This window comes from Cherax quadricarinatus, chromosome 5 (assembly GCF_038502225.1).
Source record: "Cherax quadricarinatus isolate ZL_2023a chromosome 5, ASM3850222v1, whole genome shotgun sequence".
NCBI classification, from domain to species: domain Eukaryota; kingdom Metazoa; phylum Arthropoda; class Malacostraca; order Decapoda; family Parastacidae; genus Cherax; species Cherax quadricarinatus.
In genome coordinates, this window is record NC_091296.1 from 57,518,458 (window position 1) to 57,540,147 (window position 21,690).

Sequence of the window (21,690 nt, forward strand, 5' to 3'; positions counted from 1 at the left end):
CTCTCGGTTATCTTCTTGTCACACATATTGGTACGTTTTTTTAATTTTTTTGTTTGTGGTTAACTATAAGTTCTCATACACTGTTGTGTTTTAACCTGACTATTTATTAGCTGGAGAATCTTGTCTCAAGGAAAACATTTAAGTTTAGCTATGCAAATTTTTAGATTAGTCTCCCTGGAGGGTATTCTGGGGGTCATCACCCCCACGGCCCGGTCCACGACCAGGCTTCCCGGTGGATCAGGGCCTGATCAACCAGGTCGTTACTGCTGGCCGCACGTAGTCCAATGTACGAACCATAGCCCGGCTGATCCGGTACCGACTTTAAGTATCTGTCCAGCTCCCTCTTGAGGTAGCCAGAGGCCTATTGGTAATTGCTTTTATGCATGGTGGGAAGCTGTTGAACAGTCTTGGGCCCCGGATACTTACGGTGTTTTCTCAGTGTACCAATGGCGCCTACTTTTTACATTTATTTATTTATAAATTTATTTATTACTCAAATTTGGAAAGTTTAGGTTTGTTTGGCCAGTGTTCGTACAAAATAAAAAAAAAATCATCAAATTTCACTAGTTTCCTCGGGGTTCTGATTTTATATTTGATCCAAATTTATGTACTAAAACAATAGTAGGTTGCACAACAACGTCATAAAGCTGACGTTGTCGGGCAACGTGGATGCTGACTCTAGGGGCAACGTGGATGCTGACTCTAGGGGCAACGTGAATGCTGACTCTAGGAGCAACGTGGATGCTGACTCTAGGGGCAACGTGAATGCTGACTCTAGGGGCAACGTGGATGCTGACTCTAGGGGCAACGTGAATTTCGAGGAAGTTAGAGGCATCTGTGCTGAAGATGCGTATTTTGTCTTTCTTAAGACAAGTACACTGCTATCCTAGTTAAATGTATATAATAGTTACCCTACATAGCTGCCGTATTCTGCATATTACATAGTGAGAGCACCCGTGGCGTGCTGTTACTCTTCAGCAGTGTCTACACTATGTGGTAGTTGAATAGCAAAAATAAAACTTATCCTTGGTGTAGAGGTTGTTGCTGGGGGGTAAGGGATGTGTGGGGGTTGCTGGGGGTAAGGGATGTGTGGGGGTTGCTGGGGGTAAGGGATGTGTGCGGGTTGCTGGGGGTAAGGGATGTGTGGGGGTTGCTGGGGGTAAGGGATGTGTGGGGGTTGCTGGGGGTAAGGGATGTGTGCGGGTTGCTGGGGGTAAGGGATGTGTGGGGGTTGCTGGGGGTAAGGGATGTGTGGGGGTTGCTGGGGGTAAGGGATGTGTGGGGGTTGCTGGGGGTAAGGGATGTGTGGGGGTTGCTGGGGGTAAGGGATGTGTGGGGGTTGCTGGGGGTAAGGGATGTGTGGGGGTTGCTGGGGGTAAGGGATGTGTGGGGGTTGCTGGGGGTAAGGGATGTGTGAGGGTTGCTGGGGGTAAGGGATGTGTGGGGGTTGCTGGGGGTAAGGGATGTGTGGGGGTTGCTGAGGGTAAGGGATGTGTGGGGGTTGCTGGGGGTAAGGGATGTGTGGGGGTTGCTGGGGGTAAGGGATGTGTGGGGGTTGCTGGGGGTAAGGGATGTGTGGGGGTTGCTGGGGTAAGGGATTTGTGGGGGTTGCTGGGGGTAAGGGATGTGTGGGGGTTGCTGGGGTAAGGGATGTGTGGGGGTTGCTGGGGGTAAGGGATGTGTGGGGGTTGCTGGAGGTAAGGGATGTGTGGGGGTTGCTGGGGTAAGGGATTTGTGGGGGTAAGGGATGTGTGGGGGTTGCTGGGGTAAGGGATGTGTGGGCCTTGCTGGAGGTAAGGGATGTGTGGGGGTTGCTGGGGGTAAGGGATGTGTGGGGGTTGCTGGGGTAAGGGATGTGTGGGGGTTGCTGGGGGTAAGGGATGTGTGGGGGTTGCTGGGGGTAAGGGATGTGTGGGGGTTGCTGGAGGTAAGGGATGTGTGGGGGTTGCTGGAGGTAAGGGATGTGTGGGGGTTGCTGGGGGTAAGGGATTTGTGGGGGTTGCTGGGGGTAAGGGATGTGTGGGGGTGGCTGGGGTAAGGGATGTGTGGGGGTTGCTGGGGGTAAGGGATGTGTGGGGGTTGCTGGGGGTAAGGGATGTGTGGGGGTTGCTGGGGTAAGGGATGTGTGGGGGTCGCTGGGGGTAAGGGATGTGTGGGGGTTGCTGGGGGTAAGGGATGTGTGGGGGTTGTTGGGGGTAAGGGATGTGTGGGGGTTGCTGGGGTAAGGGATGTGTGGGGGTTGCTGGGGGTAAGGGATGTGAGGGGGTTGCTGGGAGTAAGGGATGTGAGGGGGTTGCTGAGGGTAAGGGATGTGTGGGGGTTGCTGGGGGTAAGGGATGTGTGGGGGTTGCTGGGGGTAAGGGATGTGAGGGGGTTGCTGGGGGTAAGGGATGTGTGGGGGTTGCTGGGGTAAGGGATTTGTGGGGGTTGCTGGGGGTAAGGGATGTGTGGGGGTTGCTGGGGGTAAGGGATGTGTGGGGGTTGTTGGGGGTAAGGGATGTGTGGGGGTTGCTGGGGTAAGGGATGTGTGGGGGTTGCTGGGGGTAAGGGATGTGAGGGGGTTGCTGGGAGTAAGGGATGTGAGGGGGTTGCTGAGGGTAAGGGATGTGTGGGGGTTGCTGGGGGTAAGGGATGTGTGGGGGTTGCTGGGGGTAAGGGATGTGTGGGGGTTGCTGGGGGTAAGGGATGTGTGGGGGTTGCTGGGGTAAGGGATTTGTGGGGGTTGCTGGGGGTAAGGGATGTGTGGGGGTTGCTGGGGTAAGGGATGTGTGGGGGTTGTTGGGAGCAAGGGATGTGTGGGGGTTGTCGGGAGTAAGGGATGTGTGGGGGTCGCTGGGAGTAAGGGATGTGTGGGGGTTGCTGGGAGTAAGGGATGTGTGGGGGTTGTTGGGAGTAAGGGATGTGTGGGGGTTGCTGGGAGTAAGGGATGTGTGGGGGTTGCTGGGAGTAAGGGATGTGTGGGGGTTGCTGGGAGTAATGGATGTGTGGGGGTTGTTGGGAGCAAGGGATGTGTGGGGGTTGTTGGGAGTAAGGGATGTGTGGGGGTTGTTTGGAGTATGGGATGTGTGGGGGTTGCTGGGAGTAAGTGATGTGTGGGGGTTGCTGGGAGTAAGGGATGTGTGGGGGTTGCTGGGAGTAAGGGATGTGTGGGGGTTGCTGGGAGTAAGGGATGTGTGGGGGTTGCTGGGAGTAAGGGATGTGTGGGGGTTGTTGGGAGTAAGGGATGTGTGGGGGTTGCTGGGAGTAAGGGATGTGTGGGGGTTGCTGGGAGTAAGGGATGTGTGGGGGTTGCTGGGAGTAAGGGATGTGTGGGGGTTGCTGGGAGTAAGGGATGTGTGGGGGTTGCCTTCCTAACATCGCCCTCCCGGGGAGGACCTAAGATAACACTACTCTCTTTTATGTGCAGCTAAGTGCTTCGTTTGTTGTTTTCCCCCAAATTTTGGTCTTGAGTAAGGCAGGATGATGTTTCTTCTGCCAGCCACTACGAGGAGTAACGGTAACTTGGTTAACTTAATAGGTAGTGGGGGAGTGGTGATTTATGGGGCTAACTCGTTTATTCTTGCCGTCTGCATCATATCTTGGGTGCCTCCACTTACTGACTTGAAACTTGCAACACTTGTCTCAGAAAAAGTTGTGAGTGGAGCAGATAAAACTCTACACATGTGTGAACCATTTGTAAACATGATAAAAATAATGAAGTAAATATTTCTTTATTATGTAATGAAATTAAAATCATGTACCTTGACCTACATAAATTGACAAAATACGTAGATTAGGGATAGTACTAGCGCCCACAAAATATTGGAAGACACCCGGGAAAGTGTGATCTATATCCACTGGAGACCTCAGGTACTCTTCCCCAGGATGAGTTCCATAACACTTGAATAACTCATACTTGTCCACTTAATGCTAGGTGAACAGACACAGCATCTGGAAACCATGCAGACCAAATAACTGACATAAACTCTAGTCCCATTGAATTCGAAAAATAAATAGAAAACAGTCCCGTTCATTCAGCACTTGGATCGGATTCGTGTAATTACTTATTTGTAAAAAAAAAGTGAAAAGTACCACAGATAAGAGCACTCGGAATTCTTTGTTGGAAAAGGGAACAAGTCTTCAGTGACACTGAAAGAAATCCTAAATACTTTTATGTAAAATCCAGGACAAAAACCACTAACGGTACTGGACCCTTGCTTCGAGGAGATGGAACTGACACTGACGACAACAAAGAAATAAGTGAAATACTGAAATCAAAATATGACTATGTCCAGCGAGCCGCTAATCAGTCTAGAGATTGACAATCCAAATGAGTTTTTTCGTGGATGTGACTCAAAACCATAGAGACATCTCCATAATTTCTGACACAACTCTAACCCCCACTCGACTTCGACAAAGCCATTGATATCATGCTCCTTCACTTTGCCCCAGGCCCTGACTCATAGAGTTCCATACATGTCAGGACCCGCGATAAATCATTATTTCATGGCTCGAATATTTTACAGAGGAGGAGCCTCGACATAGGAATCGTCCCACATTTCTTAAAAGCCTCTGGCAGAGCCCCACTCCACAAAGGTGGCAGCAGAGCAAGCACAAGAAACTATAGATCGCTAGCGCTGACGTCCCACGTTATTAAAATCTTTGAGAGTTTTTAGAAGTTTGCTTACCACGTGGAATCTCAGATGCATAACCCAGGGCAGTGTGGGTTTAGAGCAGGTCTCTCCTGCCACTCGCAATTGCTTGACCATTAGGAAATGGTTTTCCACGCACTGAAGGATAAGCAGAATGCAAATGCAGTATACACAGACTTTGTAAAAGCCTTTGACAAATGCGATCATAATATTAATAGCCCACAAAATGCGTGTTAAAGGAACAATTGAAAAAGTGGGCAGGTGGATATTTAATTTTCCAACGAATATAATTCAATGTGTAATAGTGAACAGAATGATATCAGAGGCTGCCATAATGAAAAGTTTTGTTCCCCTAGGAATAGTATTTGCCCCCGTTCTTTCTCATTTTCACTTCCGACAGAGATATAAATCATATCACCGTATCATCCTTTACAGACAATAATTTATATGAGAGTGGCATCCTATGAGGACACAAACCTCCAAGCTGATATCAACAAAGTCTTCCAGTGGCCACTGACAATATGATGATCATTGAGGACAAGTTTCACTAGTCCGGTAAGGAAATAGGAATGTAGATAAATGATTCAGAGAACCGACAAGTTGATAAATTAAAACATGTGCAACACTTGGGTATCTTTACTGAAGAAACGTTTCACCACACAGTGCCTTCATCAGTCCAAAGATTAACGATGATCAGAAGGAGTTTGAGGTAATCGGTTCCTCAGCCTGAAGTCGATGTGATCAGTCCATCAATCTTGAAAAGACTGATGGACTGATCAAGTGTTGCACATCTGTCTAATTTATCAAAAAATTGAGAAAAAAATTAAACGAAATATAAAGCAAACTAGAGAGACTTACAGTTGATTATGTCAGAATGTCTCATCTTCAGACACCACAGAGTCGCATTCGCAAGGAAAATGATAGAATGGATAACTAGAACCTTCAAAACAGAGATGCCAAGCCAATGATGGTCCCCTTTAATTAACATATTTTCAAATATAACAAAAAAAATGTAGATCAAAGTTTTTTTTACACGTTTTCAAATTTAAAAAAAAATTAGAAGAAGCTCTACGTTTTTTACATACTTTCAAATGTTGAAAAAACGTAGATCTACGTTTGGACAGTTTAAGGGTTAAGTCATTTGTTCTCTCCTGGCTAGATTACTGCTTCACTCTAACAGTCCTGTTTCAGGCAGGCGATGTCGTAGACCTGGAGAATGTGCAGAGAACCTACACTGCTCACAGAAATTCAGTCACGCACCTAAATTACTGGAAACATCCGAAGCCCCCGTCGATCTGCACTCCTTGAAACGTAGGCGAGAAAGATATAATTTACACCTTGAAAATTATAGAAAGACCGGTTCCAAATCTTCACACACAAATCATGAAAGTAAGAGGCTCGGCAGACAGTGCAAAATACTCCCAATTAAAAGCAGGGGTGCGATGAGTATAATAAGCGGAACACTCGGTAAGTGTGAAGGAACCAAAACCTGTAAATATCCTTCGTGCATAAGGGGGATTACCAATAGACCCCTCACTGTCTCCAAGAGGAACTTAATGATTTTCTCAATTCCCGATCGGCCGGGCTGACCAGGAACTGTGTAATTAGCACCAACTTTGTGGGGCTAGCACAAACAGCCTGGTTGATCAGGGGAGACCTGGTCTGGGGCCGAGGCATATGGGCGTCGACTTTGGAAACACTATGTTTATATATACTAAATGAAAAAACGACGAAACTATGACGAGCCTGGCCCATGGCCGGGCTCCGAGAGTAGTTAAACTCTCGAAACTCATCAAAGGTATGTCAAAAGAGCAGTGCGCAGAGTAGATATAACTTAAAGATTAATAAGTGACAGGGAAATGTGAATCGTTCTTTTGAAAATGGTATAAATTACCATCAACTTATTTCATACCATGGTCAACCTAACTGTCAGACACTGCAGCATTATCATATATGAAATGTAATTAGAGAAGGAGCGTCAGTAGCCCCTAGGAATGGTAGTGTCGCCTTTGGGATTTAGCTCACACACTGAGGTTCAAGGGTCGATCCCCGGTACTGTTGGAAACATTAGGACGTGTTTCCTTAAGACACCTGCTGTCCATGTTCACCTAGCAGTAAAATAGGTACCTGGGTGTTAGTGGACTGGTGTGGGTCGCATCCTGGGACAAGATTGGCCTAATTTGCCCGAAATTCTCAGCATAAGCGGCTTTCTATATAGTAGTATGTCATTGATGTCAGCTATGGTCTGTATACCTTGTAGAGATAAAGATTATTATTATTATTATTATTATTATTATTATTATTATTATTATTATTATTATTATTATTATTATTATTATTATTGTTATTGTTGTTATTATAGCAACTCCGTCCGTAGGTGGTGCAGTAAGCATTTATATCGACTTTTACACTTAACCCTAATTTAATGGCGACAAATCCTGGGTATTTTCCAAAATATATTGGGAAACTTAACTATCATGTGCTTAAGTTGTTCATAACTGTTAGAGGTATTGTCTGTTCCTAACTTCTGTTGCTTTCACACACACACACACACACACACACACACACACACACACACACACACACACACACACACACACACACACACACACACACACACACACACACACACACGTTGCTACACGAATTAGTTCCTTCGAGGGAGGGGGGGGGTTGTGTTGATGCTGGTTAAGGACTCTTGATCCACGGTTTTTGAGCTGCATTTCCTTTCCTGGTATACAAAGTAGTGAGTACTTTTCATTCACCAGGCGTTGTATTGCATTAACATGTTTAACGTTAACCCCCTTCCCCCGAATATGGTAAGCAGCAGTGCTTCCCGGGGACTGATATCCTTAGTACTCTTCAGTCCTCTCACCCGCGGCTGTCTCAGTTGTTCTTGTGCTGTTTTTCCTGTCACCCGTGGCCTTCTTTGTTTCCTCGTGTTGTTCTTTCTCAGCTGTGAATCTCTCAGTATGTTTTTTCTCTCAGCTGTCATTTATGAGACACCTTTTTCAGGCGGGAGCTGAGGATTCTTAATTGCCAGTTAAGAGCAGTTTGCCAGTGTAGTTGTGTCGTGGCTGAGCCGAGGCCCACGTCTGGTTGTTACTGTACCAGTCACCTCAAACCTCACTACCTCCCATTCCCCAGGCCCTCTGACTCATACAGCTTTAGCGCTTCCCTTCAATAATAATAATATAATAATAATAATATAATAATAATAATGATAATAATAAAATAAATGTAGGATTAGACATTTTCTCATACGGTTCTGGCTAGGTACCTGGAGGTTACCTGGAGGTTATTCCGGGGATCAACGCCCCCGCGGCCCGGTCCATGACCAGGCCTCCCGATGGATCAGGGCCTGATCAACTAGGCTGTTACTGCTGGCCGCACGCAGTCCGACGTACGAGCCACAGCCCGGCTGATCCGGCACTGACTTTAGGTATCTGTCCAGCTCTCTCTTGAAGGCAGCCAGGGGTTTATTGGCAATTCCCCTAATTCTTGATGGGAGGCTGTTGAACAGTTTTGGGCCCCGGACACTTATGGTGTTTTCTCTTAGTGTACCAATGGCGCCCCTACTTTTTATTGGGGGCATTTTGCATCGCCTGCCCTGTCTTTTACTTTCGTAGGGAGTGATTTCTGTGTGCTGATTTGGGACCATTCCTTCCAAGATTTTCCAAGTGTAGATTATGAAATATCTCTCCCTCCTGCGTTCCAACGAGTACAAGTCAAGTGCTTCCAAGCGTTCCCAGTAGTTAAGGTGCTTGACAGAACTTATACGTGCAGTAAAGGATCTCTGTACACTCTCTAGATCTGCGATTTCACCTGCTTTGAATGGAGATGTTAATGTACAGCAGTATTCCAGCCTAGAGAGAACAAGTGATTTGAAAAGGATCATCATTGGCTTGGCATCTCTCGTTTTGAAAGTTCTCATTATCCATCCTATCATTTTCTTTGCACGTGCGATCGTGGCACTGTTGTGATCCTTGAAAGTGAGATCCTCAGACATTACTACTCCCAGGTCCCTTACATTATTTTTCCGCTCTATTGTATGGCCGGAGTCAGTAGTATACTCTGTTCTAGTTATTATCTCCTCCAGTTTTCCATAACGGAGTAGTTGGAATTTGTCCTCATTGAACATCATATTGTTTACCGTTGCCCACTGGAAAACTTTGTTTATATCTTCTTGGAGGTTAACCGCGTCCTCAGCAGATGACAGCCTCATGCAGATCCTAGTATCATCCGCAAAGGATGATATGGTGCTGTGGTGTACATCTCTGTTTATGTCTGATATGAGGATAAGGAATAAGATGGGGGCTAGTACTGTGCCTTGTGGAACAGAGCTCTTCACTATGGCAGCCTCCGATTTAACTCTGTTGACCACTACTCTTTGTGTTCGATTTGTTAGGAAGTTGAAGATCCATCTCCCCACTTTCCCAATTATTCCTTTAGCACGTATTTTATGGGCTATTACGCCATGATCGCATTTGTCAAATGCTTTTGCAAAGTCTTTGTATATTACATCTGCATTCTGATTTTCTTCCAGTGCATCCAAGGCCATGTCATAGTGATCCAGTAGTTGTGAGAGGCAGGAGCGACCTGCCCTGAACCCATGTTGCCCTGGATTGTGCAGATTTTGGGAATCCAGGTGATTTGCAATCCTGCTTCTTAGCACTCTTTCAAAGATTTTTATGATGTGGGACGTCAGAGCTATTGGTCTATAGTTCTTAGCTAATGCTTTGCTGCCACCTTTATGGAGTGGGGCTATATCCGTTGTTTTAAGTGACTGGAATTTCACCCATGTCCAAGCTCCTCCTCCATAGTGTACTTAGGGCACGCGAGAGGGGTTTCTTGCAGTTCTTAATGAAAACAGAGTTCCACGAGTCTGGGCCCGGGGCTGAGTGCATAGGCATGTTGTCAATGGCTTTTTCGAAATCTATCGGAGTTAGGGTAATGTCGGAAATCTGGCATACATTTATTAAGTTTTGAGGCTCATTCATGAAGAAATCATTTGGGTCGTCGATCCTCAGACCGATTAGTGGTTCACTAAACACAGAGTCGTACTGGGATTTCAATATTTCACTCATTTCCTTGTTGTCATCTGTGTAAGTCCCATCCTGTCTGAGTAAGGGCCCGATACTAGATGTGGTATTTGCCTTGTTTTTAGCATATGAAAAGAAATATTTTGAATTTCTTTCAATTTCACTAATAGCTTTAAGCTCCTCCTGCCTCTCCTGGTTCCTGTAAGTCATTTAGCTTAAGTTCGATAGTTTCCACTTCCCTGGTCAGCGCCTCCTTTCGTGTATCAGATATTCTAGCACTCCTGAGGAGCTCAGTGACTCTTCGTCGTCTTCTGTAGAGGGAGCGTCTTTTTCTCTCCAGTTTACTCCTGCTCTTCTTCTTTCTTAGGGGAATATGCCTAGAACATGCTTCGGCTACCAGGAAGTTGATCCTTTCAAGGCACTGGTTTGGATCCATGTCATTTAAGACATCTTCCCAACATGTTTCGTTTAGGACATGGTTTACCTGGTCACAGTTGATGTTCTTGTTGTTGAAATTGTATTTTGTGAAGACACCTTCACAGGTACATGCATTCTGCTGTTCAGGACCCCTATGCATGTGCGTCTGGACTTCGATTAGATTGTGATCGGAGGTAATGTCGTGACTTTCCATAATATGCCACAAAGTGAACTTTTACTGACTATTTACTGAAAAAATAATTGTGTACTCGACATGTGTGCATGTACTGAGGCTCTGCCTGTGTGCATGTACTGAGGCTCTGCCTGTGTGCATGTACTGAGGCTCTGCCTGTGTGCATGTACTGAGGTTCTGCCTGTGTGCATGTACTGAGGCTCTGCCTGTGTGCATGTACTGAGGCTCTGCCTGTGTGCATGTACTGAGGCTCTGCCTGTGTGCATGTACTGAGGCTTTGCCTGTGTGCATGTACTGAGGCTCTGCCTATGTGCATGTACTGAGGCTCTGCCTGTGTGCATGTACTGAGGCTCTGCCTGTGTGCATGTACTGAGGCTCTGCCTGTGTGTATGTACTGAGGCTCTACTGAGGCTCTGCCTGTGTGTATGTACTGAGGCTCTGCCTGTGTGCATGTACTGAGGCTCTGCCTGTGTGCATGTACTGAGGCTCTGCCTGTGTGCATGTACTGAGGCTCTGCCTGTGTGCATGTACTGAGGCTTTGCCTGTGTGCATGTACTGAGGCTCTGCCTATGTGCATGTACTGAGGCTCTGCCTGTGTGCATGTACTGAGGCTCTGCCTGTGTGCATGTACTGAGGCTCTGCCTGTGTGTATGTACTGAGGCTCTACTGAGGCTCTGCCTGTGTGTATGTACTGAGGCTCTGCCTGTGTGCATGTACTGAGGTTCTGCCTGTGTGCATGTACTGAGGCTCTGCCTGTGTGTATGTACTGAGGCTCTGCCTGTGTGCATGTACTGAGGCTCTGCCTGTGTGCATGTACTGAGGCTCTGCCTGTGTGCATGTACTGAGGCTCTGCCTGTGTGCATGTACTGAGGCTCTGCCTGTGTGCATGTACTGAGGCTCTGCCTGTGTGCATGTACTGAGGTTCTGCCTGTGTGTATATACTGAGGTTCTGCCTGTGTGCATGTACTGAGGCTCTGCCTGTGTGCATGTACTGAGGCTCTGCCTGTGTGCATGTACTGAGGCTCTGCCTGTGTGTATGTACTGAGGCTCTGCCTGTGTGTATGTACTGAGGCTCTGCCTGTGTGCATGTACTGAGGCTCTGCCTGTGTGCATGTACTGAGGCTCTGCCTGTGTGCATGTACTGAAGCTCTGCCTGTGTGCATGTACTGAGGCTCTGCCTGTGTGCATGTACTGAGGCTCTGCCTGTGTGCATGTACTGAGGCTCTGCCTGTGTGCATGTACTGAGGCTCTGCCTGTGTGCATGTACTGAGGCTCTGCCTGTGTGCATGTACTGAGGCTCTGCCTGTGTGCATGTACTGAGGCTCTGCCTGTGTGCATGTACTGAGGCTCTGCCTGTGTGTATGTACTGAGGCTCTACTGAGGCTCTGCCTGTGTGTATGTACTGAGGCTCTACTGAGGCTCTGCCTGTGTGTATGTACTGAGGCTCTGCCTGTGTGCATGTACTGAGGCTCTGCCTGTGTGCATGTACTGAGGCTCTGCCTGTGTGTATGTACTGAGGCTCTGCCTGTGTGCATGTACTGAGGCTCTGCCTGTGTGCATGTACTGAGGCTCTGCCTGTGTGCATGTACTGAGGCTCTGCCTGTGTGCATGTACTGAGGCTCTGCCTGTGCGCATGTACTGAGGCTCTGCCTGTGTGTATGTACTGATTCTCTGCCTGTGTGCATGTACTGAGGCTCTGCCTGTGTGCATGTACTGAGGCTCTGCCTGTGTGCATGTACTGAGGCTCTGCCTGTGTGCATGTACTGAGGCTCTGCCTGTGTGTATGTACTGAGGCTCTGCCTGTGTGCATGTACTGAGGCTCTGCCTGTGTATGTACTGAGGCTCTCCCTATGTGCATGTACTGAGGCTCTGCCTGTGTGCATGTACTGAGGCTCTGCCTGTGTGCATGTACTGAGGCTCTGCCTGTGTGCATGTACTGAGGCTCTGCCTGTGTATGTACTGAGGCTCTGCCTGTGTAAGTACTGAGGCTCTGCCTGTGTGTATGTACTGAGGCTCTGCCTGTGTGCATGTACTGAGGCTCTGCCTGTGTGTACTCACGGGATAAGTGGCGCTGCCGCTATATAGTCCTCTGAAGCATTCTCCTGCAACGAATTTCTTCAATGGTTACCTGGAGGGCATTCCGGGGATCAACGCCCCCGCGGCCCGGTCCACGACCAGGCCTCCCGGTGGATCAGGGCCTGATCAACGAGGCTATTACTGCTGGCAGCACGCAATCCAACGTACGAACCACAGCCCGGCTGATCCGACACTGTCTTTAGGTATCTGTCCAGCTCCCTCTTGAAGACAACCAGGGGTCTTCCCGTAATGCCCCTTATTGCTGGTGGGAGGCTGTTGAACAGTCTTGGGCCCCGGACACTTATTGCGTTTTCTCTTAGTGTACCAGTGACGCACCTACTTCTCACTGGGGGTATGTTGCATCGCCTGCCAAGTCTTTTGCTTTCATATGGAGTGATTGCTGTGTGCATATTAGGGACCAGTCTCTCCAGAATCTTCCAGGTGTAGATTATGATACATCTTTCTCGCCTGCGCTCTAGTGAGTACAAGTCAAGTGCTTCCAGGCGCTCCCAGTAGTTAAGGTGTTTGATGGAACTTATACGTGCAGTAAAGGTTCTTTGTACATTCTCTAGTTTTGCAATTTCACCTGGTTTGAATGAGGATGGTAATGTACAGCAGTATTCCAGCCTAGAGAGAATAAGTGATTTAAAAAGGTACAATGTTTTCTTGATGTTTCCTCCGAGGAACCAGTAAGTTTAGTTAGGCGCAGGTATACATAAGTACAGTTATTATCATAAACGATGTAAATTACCTAGGTTAACCCCCCCCCCCCCGCACAAAAAAGTCAATGACTTAGTTCCATTGGGGTCCTTGTGGAGAGGTAACGCAGTTTTTGGTGTAAACATTGCCCGTCTCCCCACACACCACACACAAGAGGTATGATAAAGCTTATGGAGCAGAGAGTGGACCTAGTAGCGACCAGCGAAGAGGCGGGGCCAGGCGCTATGACTCGACCTCTGCAACCACAACTAGGCGAGTACAACACACACACACACACACACACACACACACACACACACACACACACACACACACACACCTGATCACTCCATTGTTATGTCGTGGTGGTAAGCGTTACCTCTTAGATCACTGCTAAGAAAAACCTTCATTATCTTATTCATAGTTCTAAGAAATATTTGTTACACTGTTCACTGAATCACTGCTCATTCTGTGTGCTAATGAGTATTGTGTTAGTACACGTTGTGTGAGGTGTTTATTGAAGTAGTTGGTTGTGTCAGTGGTGGTGACGGCTTGTGCGTGTGTGGTGGTGGTGGTGTTGTTGCCGTGATGGTGGTGTGACAGTGGTAACGGGTGTTATGTTGTTGGAGTGGTGGGGTTAGTGTGATGGTGTGTGCCTGTGTGGGAGGTGATGCCAGTGTTACATTGTCAGTCACTCGGATCAAGGAGACCAGCAGTCACTGCTACCTCGGCCCTCATATAACTTTCACGTTTCTTAAGAAAAATAATGCCGCCACTATGGTGAGGTGTTAGGTATTCAGTAACACCACTGTTGCGTTTACTGACACCACTCTTGTTCACCACTAACACCACTGGTGTTACTGAACACCGAATCCTTGCACCTACATCTACCCAGACTGTTACATCTCCATACTGTGTTAGAGAGTGGTCCAGTAATAGATTTCAAGAACAAAGTGTTTGCATTAACTTCGCTTGGAACGGTCGGGGGGATTGGTGGGGGGGGGGGGGAGGCGTTGCCTGACCAGCCAATCGTTTTTCCAAAGATTTCTTCAAGCCTCGTTGCCAGGCCCGAGGCTAGGCTTCCTTGTTGATATGTTTACCATCAGTGACCACACTCCCTCTTATCTTGTTTCACTCACGTACAACGATAACAAGACAAGGAGCGGATTATTACACTGTGTGGTCATATTTGTCTCGGGTTATATGAACGATTTCCTGCATAGTGAACGTAAACACGGTTTAAAATGCGCCAAACGAGAATGAACGTTAAGAGGTTGTCAGCACTCGTGCTGAATGTTAGGGGGTTGTCAGTACTACTGCTGAACATTAGGGGGTTGTCAGGACTCGTGTTGAACGTTAGGGGGTTGTCAGCACTCGTGCTGAACGTTAGGGGGTTGTCAGCACTCGTGCTGAACGTTAGGGGTTTGTCAGCACTCGTGCTGAATGTTAGGGGTTTGTCAGCACTCGTTCTGAACGTTAAGGGGTTGTCAGCACTCATGCTGAACGTTAGTGGGGTTGTCAGCACTCGTGCTGAACGTTAGTGGGGTCAGCACTCGTGCTGAACTTTAGTGGGGTTGTCAGCACTCGTGCTGAACGTTAGTGGGGTTGTCAGCACTCGTGCTGAACGTTAGTGGGGTTGTCAGCACTCGTGCTGAACGTTAGTGGGATTGTCAGCACTCGTGCTGAACGTTAGTGGGGTTGTCAGCACTTTTTCTGAACGTTAAAGGGTTGTCAGCACTCGTGCTGAACGTTAGTGGGGTTTTCAGCACTCGTTCTGAACGTTAGTGGGGTTTTCAGCACTCGTGCTGAACGTTAGTGGGATTGTCAGCACTCATGCTGAACGCTAGTGGGGTTGTCAGCACTTGTCCTGAACGTTAGTGGGGTTGTCAGCACTTGTCCTGAACGTTAAGGGGTTGTCAGCACTCGTGCTGAACGTTAGTGGGGTTGTCGGCACTTGTCCTGAACGTTAAGGGGTTGTCAGCATTCGTCCTGAACGTTATTGGGATCGTCAGCACTCGTGCTGAACGTTAGTGAGGTTGTCAGCACTCGTGCTGAACGTTAGTGAGGTCAGCACTCGTGCTGAACGTTAAGGGATTGTCAGCACTCGTGCTGAACGTTATTGGGATCGTCAGCACTCGTGCTGAACGTTAGTGAGGTTGTCAGCACTCGTGCTGAACGTTAGTGAGGTTGTCAGCACTCGTGCTGAACGTTAGTGGGGTTGTCGGCACTTGTCCTGAACGTTAAGGGGTTGTCAGCACTCGTGCTGAACGTTATTGGGATCGTCAGCACTCGTGCTGAACGTTAGTGAGGTTGTCAGCACTCGTCCTGAACGTTAGTGAGGTTGTCAGCACTCGTGCTGAACGTTAAGGGGTTGTCAGCACTCGTGCTGAACGTTATTGGGATCGTCAGCACTCGTGCTGAACGTTAGTGAGGTTGTCAGCACTCGTGCTGAACGTTAGTGAGGTTGTCAGCACTCGTGCTGAACGTTAGTGGGTTTGTCGGCACTTGTCCTGAACGTTATGAGGTTGTCAGCACTCGTGCTGAACGTTATTGGGATCGTCAGCACTCGTGCTGAACGTTAGTGAGGTTGTCAGCACTCGTGCTGAACGTTAGTGAGGTCAGCACTCGTGCTGAACGTTAAGGGGTTGTCAGCACTCGTGCTGAACGTTAGTGAGGTCAGCACTCGTGCTGAACGCTAGTGAGGTTATCAGCACTCGTGCTGAACGTTAGTGGGGTTGTCAGCACTCGTGCTGAACGTTAGTGCGGTTGTCAGCACTCGTGCTGAACGTTAAGGGGTTGTCAGCACTCGTGCTGAACGTTATTGGGATCGTCAGCACTCGTGCTGAACGGTAGTGAGGTTGTCAGCACTCGTGCTGAACGTTAGTGGGGCTGTCAGCACTCGTGCTGAACGTTAGTGGGGTTGTCAGCACTCGTGCTGAACGTTAAGGGGTTGTCAGCACTCGTGCTGAACGTTAAGGGGTTGTCAGCACTCGTGCTGAACGTTAAGGGGTTGTCAGCACTTGTGCTGAACGTTAAGGGATTGTCAGCACTCGTGCTGAACGTTAAGGGGTTGTCAGCACTCGTGCTGAACGTTAAGGGGTCGTCAGCACTCGTGCTGAACGTTAAGGGGTTGTTAGCACTTGTGCTGAACGTTAAGGGGTTGTCAGCACTCGTGTTGAACGTTAAGGGGTTGTTAGCACTTGTGCTGAACGTTAAGGGGTTGTCAGCACTCGTGCTGAACGTTAAGGGGTTGTCAGCACTCGTGCTGAACGTTAAGGGGTTGTCAGCACTTGTGCTGAATGTTAAGGGGTTGTCAGCACTCGTGCTGAACGTTAAGGGGTTGTCAGCACTCGTGCTGAACGTTAAGGGGTCGTCAGCACTCGTGCTGAACGTTAAGGGGTTGTTAGCACTTGTGCTGAACGTTAAGGGGTTGTCAGCACTCGTGCTGAACGTTAAGGGGTTGTCAGCACTCGTGCTGAACGTTATTGAGGTTGTCAGCACTCGTGCTGAACGTTAGTGGGGTTGTCAGCACTCGTGCTGAACGTTATTGAGGTTGTCAGCACTCGTGCTGAACGTTAGTGGGGTTGTCAGCACTCGTGCTGAACGTTAAGGGGTTGTCAGCACTCGTACTGAACGTTAGTGAGGTTGTCAGCACTCGTGCTGAACGTTAGTGGGGTTGTCAGCACTCGTGCTGAACGTTAGTGAGGTCAGCACTCGTGCTGAACGTTAAGGGGTTGTCAGCACTCGTGCTGAACGTTAAGGGGTTGTCAGCACTCGTGCTGAACGTTAGTGAGGTTGTCAGCACTTGTGCTGAACGTTTGGGGTTGTCAGCACTCGTGCTGAACGTTAGTGGGGTTGTCAGCACTCGTGCTGAACGTTAAGGGGTTGTCAGCACTCGTGCTGAACGTTATTGGGATCGTCAGCACTCGTGCTGAACGTTAGTGAGGTTGTCAGCACTCGTGCTGAACGTTAAGGGGTTGTCAGCACTCGTGCTGAACGTTAAGGGGTTGTCAGCACTCGTGCTGAACGTTAAGGGGTTGTCAGCTCTCTTGCTGAACGTTAAGGGGTTGTCAGCACTCGTGCTGAACGTTAAGGGGTTGTCAGCACTCGTGCTGAACGTTAAGGGGTTGTCAGCACTCGTGCTGAACGTTAAGGGGTTGTCAGCACTCGTGCTGAACGTTAAGGGGTTGTCAGCACTCGTGCTGAACGTTAAGGGGTTGTCAGCACTCGTGCTGAACGTCAAGGGGTTGTCAGCACTCGTGCTGCTCCACTAACACTGATGGTGACAATGTAACAATAATTGCTACATGAAACAACTGGTTAGGCATGAGATTCTCCAGGAGATTTATATCCTAGTGTATATACACTGTATATACGAGGTATATACATCTCGTCCAGTGTATATACCGAGATGTGTGTATCTCTTAGGGTATACTGCATATACATATACTTTTATCTGTTTTAAAGATACAGTATTAAAGAACAGATACAACATTAATTGCCAGTGTGCGGTGGATGGAGTACACGGCACTTACGTCCTCTTGTCCCTTCAAGGGACAAGGAATTAGAGCTACCCTCTTACCTCTGTTCAAATCTGCTTACATCCTCCTCTTCAAGCACTATATGGCCGTACAGATTTAGTGCTTTCTACAAATAATTATAATAATTTTTTTCGTTTATCTATTTCTTTCCCTAATTGTATTCACAGGGGGTCGAATCATGGCTCTTGCACACCTCTTAACTCTTTGATGTAATTGTATCCGCTACCTCAAGAGTCGAGTCGTAATACTGATACGACTATTAGGGATAATTTACCTGTCTTATCTGGAGCTACTCAGATGCTGCTGTTGTTGTGCTGGCCTGCGGGGCGCTACCACAGACAGCCTGGTTGATCAGGTGGTCAACAGCCTTTCCTGGGCGTCAGGAGACAGTGACGAGGGTAGAAGAACTCTCGCCCACACTGCTGCTGCTGCTGCCTCGCCCACACTGCTGCTGCTGCTGCCTCGCCCACACTGCTGCTGCCTCGCCCACACTGCTGCTGTTCTGCTGCTGCCTCGCCCACACTGCTGCTGTTCTGTTGCTGCCTCGCCCACACTGCTGCTGTTCTGCTGCTGCCTCGCCCATACTGCTGCTGCTGCCTCGCCCACACTGCTGCTGTTGCTGCTGCCTCGCCCATACTGCTGTTGCTGCTGCCTCGCCCACACTGCTGTTTCTGTATCGCTCACACTGCTGTTGCCTCGTCCACACTGCTGCTGCCTCACCCACACTGCTGTTGCTGCCTCGCCCACACTGCTGTTGCTGCCCCGCCCACACTGCTGTTGCTGCCTCGCCCACACTGCTGTTGCTGCCTCGCCCACACTGCTGTTGCTGCCTCGCCCACACTGCTGTTGCTGCCTCACCCACACTACTGTTGCTGCCTCGCCCACACTGCTGTTGCTGCCTCGCCCACACTGCTGTTGCTGCCTCACCCACACTGCTGTTGCTGCCTCACCCACTGCTGTTGCTGCCTCGCCCACACTGCTGTTGCTGCCTCACCCACACTGCTGTTGCTGCCTCGCCCACACTGCTGTTGCTGCCTCGCCCACACTGCTGCTGCTGCCTCGCCCACACTGCTGCTGCTGCCTCGCCCACACTGCTGTTGCTGCCTCGCCCACACTGCTGTTGCTGCCTCGCCCACACTGCTGTTGCTGCCTCGCCCACACTGCTGTTGCTGCCTCGCCCACACTGCTGCTGCTGCCTCACCCACACTGCTGCTGCCTCGCTCACGTTGCTGTTGCCTCGTCCACATGGCTGCTGCTGCCTCGCTCACACTGCTTCGCCCACACTGTTCCTGTCGCTGCTGCTGCAGGAGTCTAGAAGCCTGGGAAAAGCCTAAGAGGAGCCCCTGAGAAGCCTTGCAAAAAGTCTAGAAGCCTAGCAGATGCCTAAAGGAGTAGCAGGAGCTTTGGAAAACCCTAAGTTCCTAGCAGGAGTGTAAGAAATCTAGAAGAGCCTAGTGTCCGCTCCACACACCGCTTTCACACTTGAAATCTTTTTAGGTACTAAAATATTGTATATTTTCAAATTATTAACTCGTGAAAGTTCAAATTATTGACTCGTGAAGGTTCAAATTATTGAAAGTTCAAACTGACACATGAAAGTTCAAATGTTGAATCACTAGGCAACAGTGATTAGTGAACGTGGTAATAAATTTAGCAACATGCAGTGTACTCTTTATTTTGATTATTTTACTAGTTGTTATGTGCAATATTTCCTTTCCCATCTAGGATTGGTTGATTAATTAGGTTTAAATCCTATCAACTGCACGAAGGTCATTAAAGCTGAGTGTAACCTGTGCGCCACTAGTCCAGTATAATGTAATCGTTGTAATGAGGGATTAAATTCCATGTAACCTGAAAGACATAAACTTGGAAGTCTATATAATTAGAAGGCCTGGTCTGAGACCGGGCCGCGGAGGCGATGGTCACCTGAACTGATAGCTGGTGTTTGAACAGGTACACTACTGGTATTATACCGGCAAGTCTAACATTTTCGTGTTTGTTGCAGGTAACCATCATCCTGAGAGACGTCAACGACATGGCTCCTGAGTTCGTGACGCCCAACGAGACGGTGGTGGAAGAGAACACTCCAGTAAACACGGTAGTGATGGCTGTGAAGGCCGTGGACCGCGATGAAGGACGCAATTCTTACATAGAATATTCGCTGGCTCCCGTGCCCGGCAACCGGTTTGCTCTTGGTCCCGTCGACGGTCTCTTGAGGATCGCGGCCCCGCTAGACCGTGAAGAACGGGCCAATTACTCTCTGGTGGTGACGGCCAGAGATCGCGGTAACCCGCCGAATGCTCACACCCTTACCATCAGCCTGCGCATCGCTGACGAGAACGACAATTCTCCCATCTTTGACCCCAAGCAGTACTCGGCCAGCGTGCCGGAGAACGCCTCCATCGGCCTCTCAGTGCTGCAGGTTTCGGCTACTGACGCCGACGAGAGCCTCAACGGCCGCGTCCGCTACACCATCGTGGCTGGCGACAAGAACCGCGACTTTTCCATCAGTGAGGACACCGGCGTCATCCGAGTGGCCAAGAACCTCAACTACGAGCGTCGTAACCATTATCTGCTGACTGTACAAGCTGAGGACTCGGGTGCAGATGTCCGCTATGACTCCGCCACCGTCACCATCTCCATTATGGACATTAACGACAACGCTCCCGTGTTTTTGGACTCGCCCTACCTTGTTTACGTGATGGAGAATATGGCGGCGCTGCCGGCACCGATCGCCACCGTCACCGCCTTCGATGCAGACAACCCGCCCTACAACCGCGTCAACTACCTGGTGAAGGAGGGCGACAAGTCTGTGTTCTCTGTGAACGCCACCTCGGGGCAGATAAGCCTCTTGAGGGCGCTAGATCGTGAACAACGAGACTACTACACCCTGACTGTTGTCGCCATGGATACTGGTGAGTATTCTCAACCTCTGTTTCAACATACTCCTACTTCACCATATATTACACAGTTACTGCAGCTGCTGCTGTTATTCTCTGCATCTCCTTCACATTGATCAATTCACAAACGAACATTAAACTTCACGTATATTTTTTTATTTTCAAATTATAATGACTGTGTTCAGTATATATATGGGAATGCTTATTACTCGATGGGTATTGAATATCACAGGAAAGCCAAATATTAAATAACTTCATTTCGCTGAGATAATGTCATTACTCATTACGTGGATTGTTGTGTTAGTTACTGGTTGTTAAAGGCACTTGTCGATAGTGCGTGAGAAAGAGAGAGAGGACAGAATAACCCCTCACATTCCTGAGGTATAGTGTTAATGTCGATGTTATTAAGTACATGCAATATTAATATTTTAAAAAATATCTGATGGTATCGGCCGTTTTTTAACCGATACCGTAAAAGTGGCCAATACCGATATTTGGCGTAACACACACACACACACACACACACATACACACACACACGCACACTATAGGTTATCCTGTAGCCTTTTAGTGTCCACATCAGAAATTTGACCTATTTTAGTGTCATCGGCAAATTTACTGATGTCGCTGTTTATTCCTTCATCAGTGCCGTTTTCTGTAGACTGTGAGCAACACTGGCACCCCACTCGTTACAGGTACCCATTCCACTCTCTCCCCATTAATGCAAACTCTTTTGCCCGTGGGTCAGTCATGCCTCCACTCAGATAATTTCTCGTGTTCCACGTGCTGCTGCTCTTTTAATCAATCTCCTGTGAATAACTAGTTCAAGGGTCTTACTGAAAGTTATACTCACAGTGTCATATTCTTCATCTTGGTCTATCACCTGAAATACATTAGTGAAAAAAGTTAGTACATTCGTAAGGTCAAAAATACCCCTTTGTAAAACATTGCTGGGAGTCTTTGCTCAATTATATCTTCGAATTACGTCAACAATTATTGATTTCATCAACTTTCCCACAATTGATGTTTAGTTAATTGGTCAAAATAGAAGTTATGGACCATTTATCCTGCTTTGTAAATGGATATAACATTTGTCAGGTACAATACGTGTTTGTAGTGGTATGTTGGTACTAGCTAATAGTTTGTTAAGTTCCTCCTTACATGCCTTTACAACCCTAAAAAACGCTCATC

At 48.3% G+C, this 21,690-nt stretch overlaps 1 protein-coding gene across 1 annotated transcript in view; it reads left to right on the forward strand.

Annotated features, from left to right (window-relative positions):
- ft (cadherin-related tumor suppressor fat) overlaps positions 1 to 21,690 on the forward strand; it is a 512,494-nt gene that overhangs the window by 407,955 nt on the left and 82,849 nt on the right. Inside the window, exon 7 of the mRNA XM_070102663.1 lies at positions 19,605 to 20,514. Coding sequence (XP_069958764.1) covers positions 19,605 to 20,514 — 910 coding nt within the window. The remainder of the gene's footprint in view (positions 1 to 19,604; positions 20,515 to 21,690) is intronic.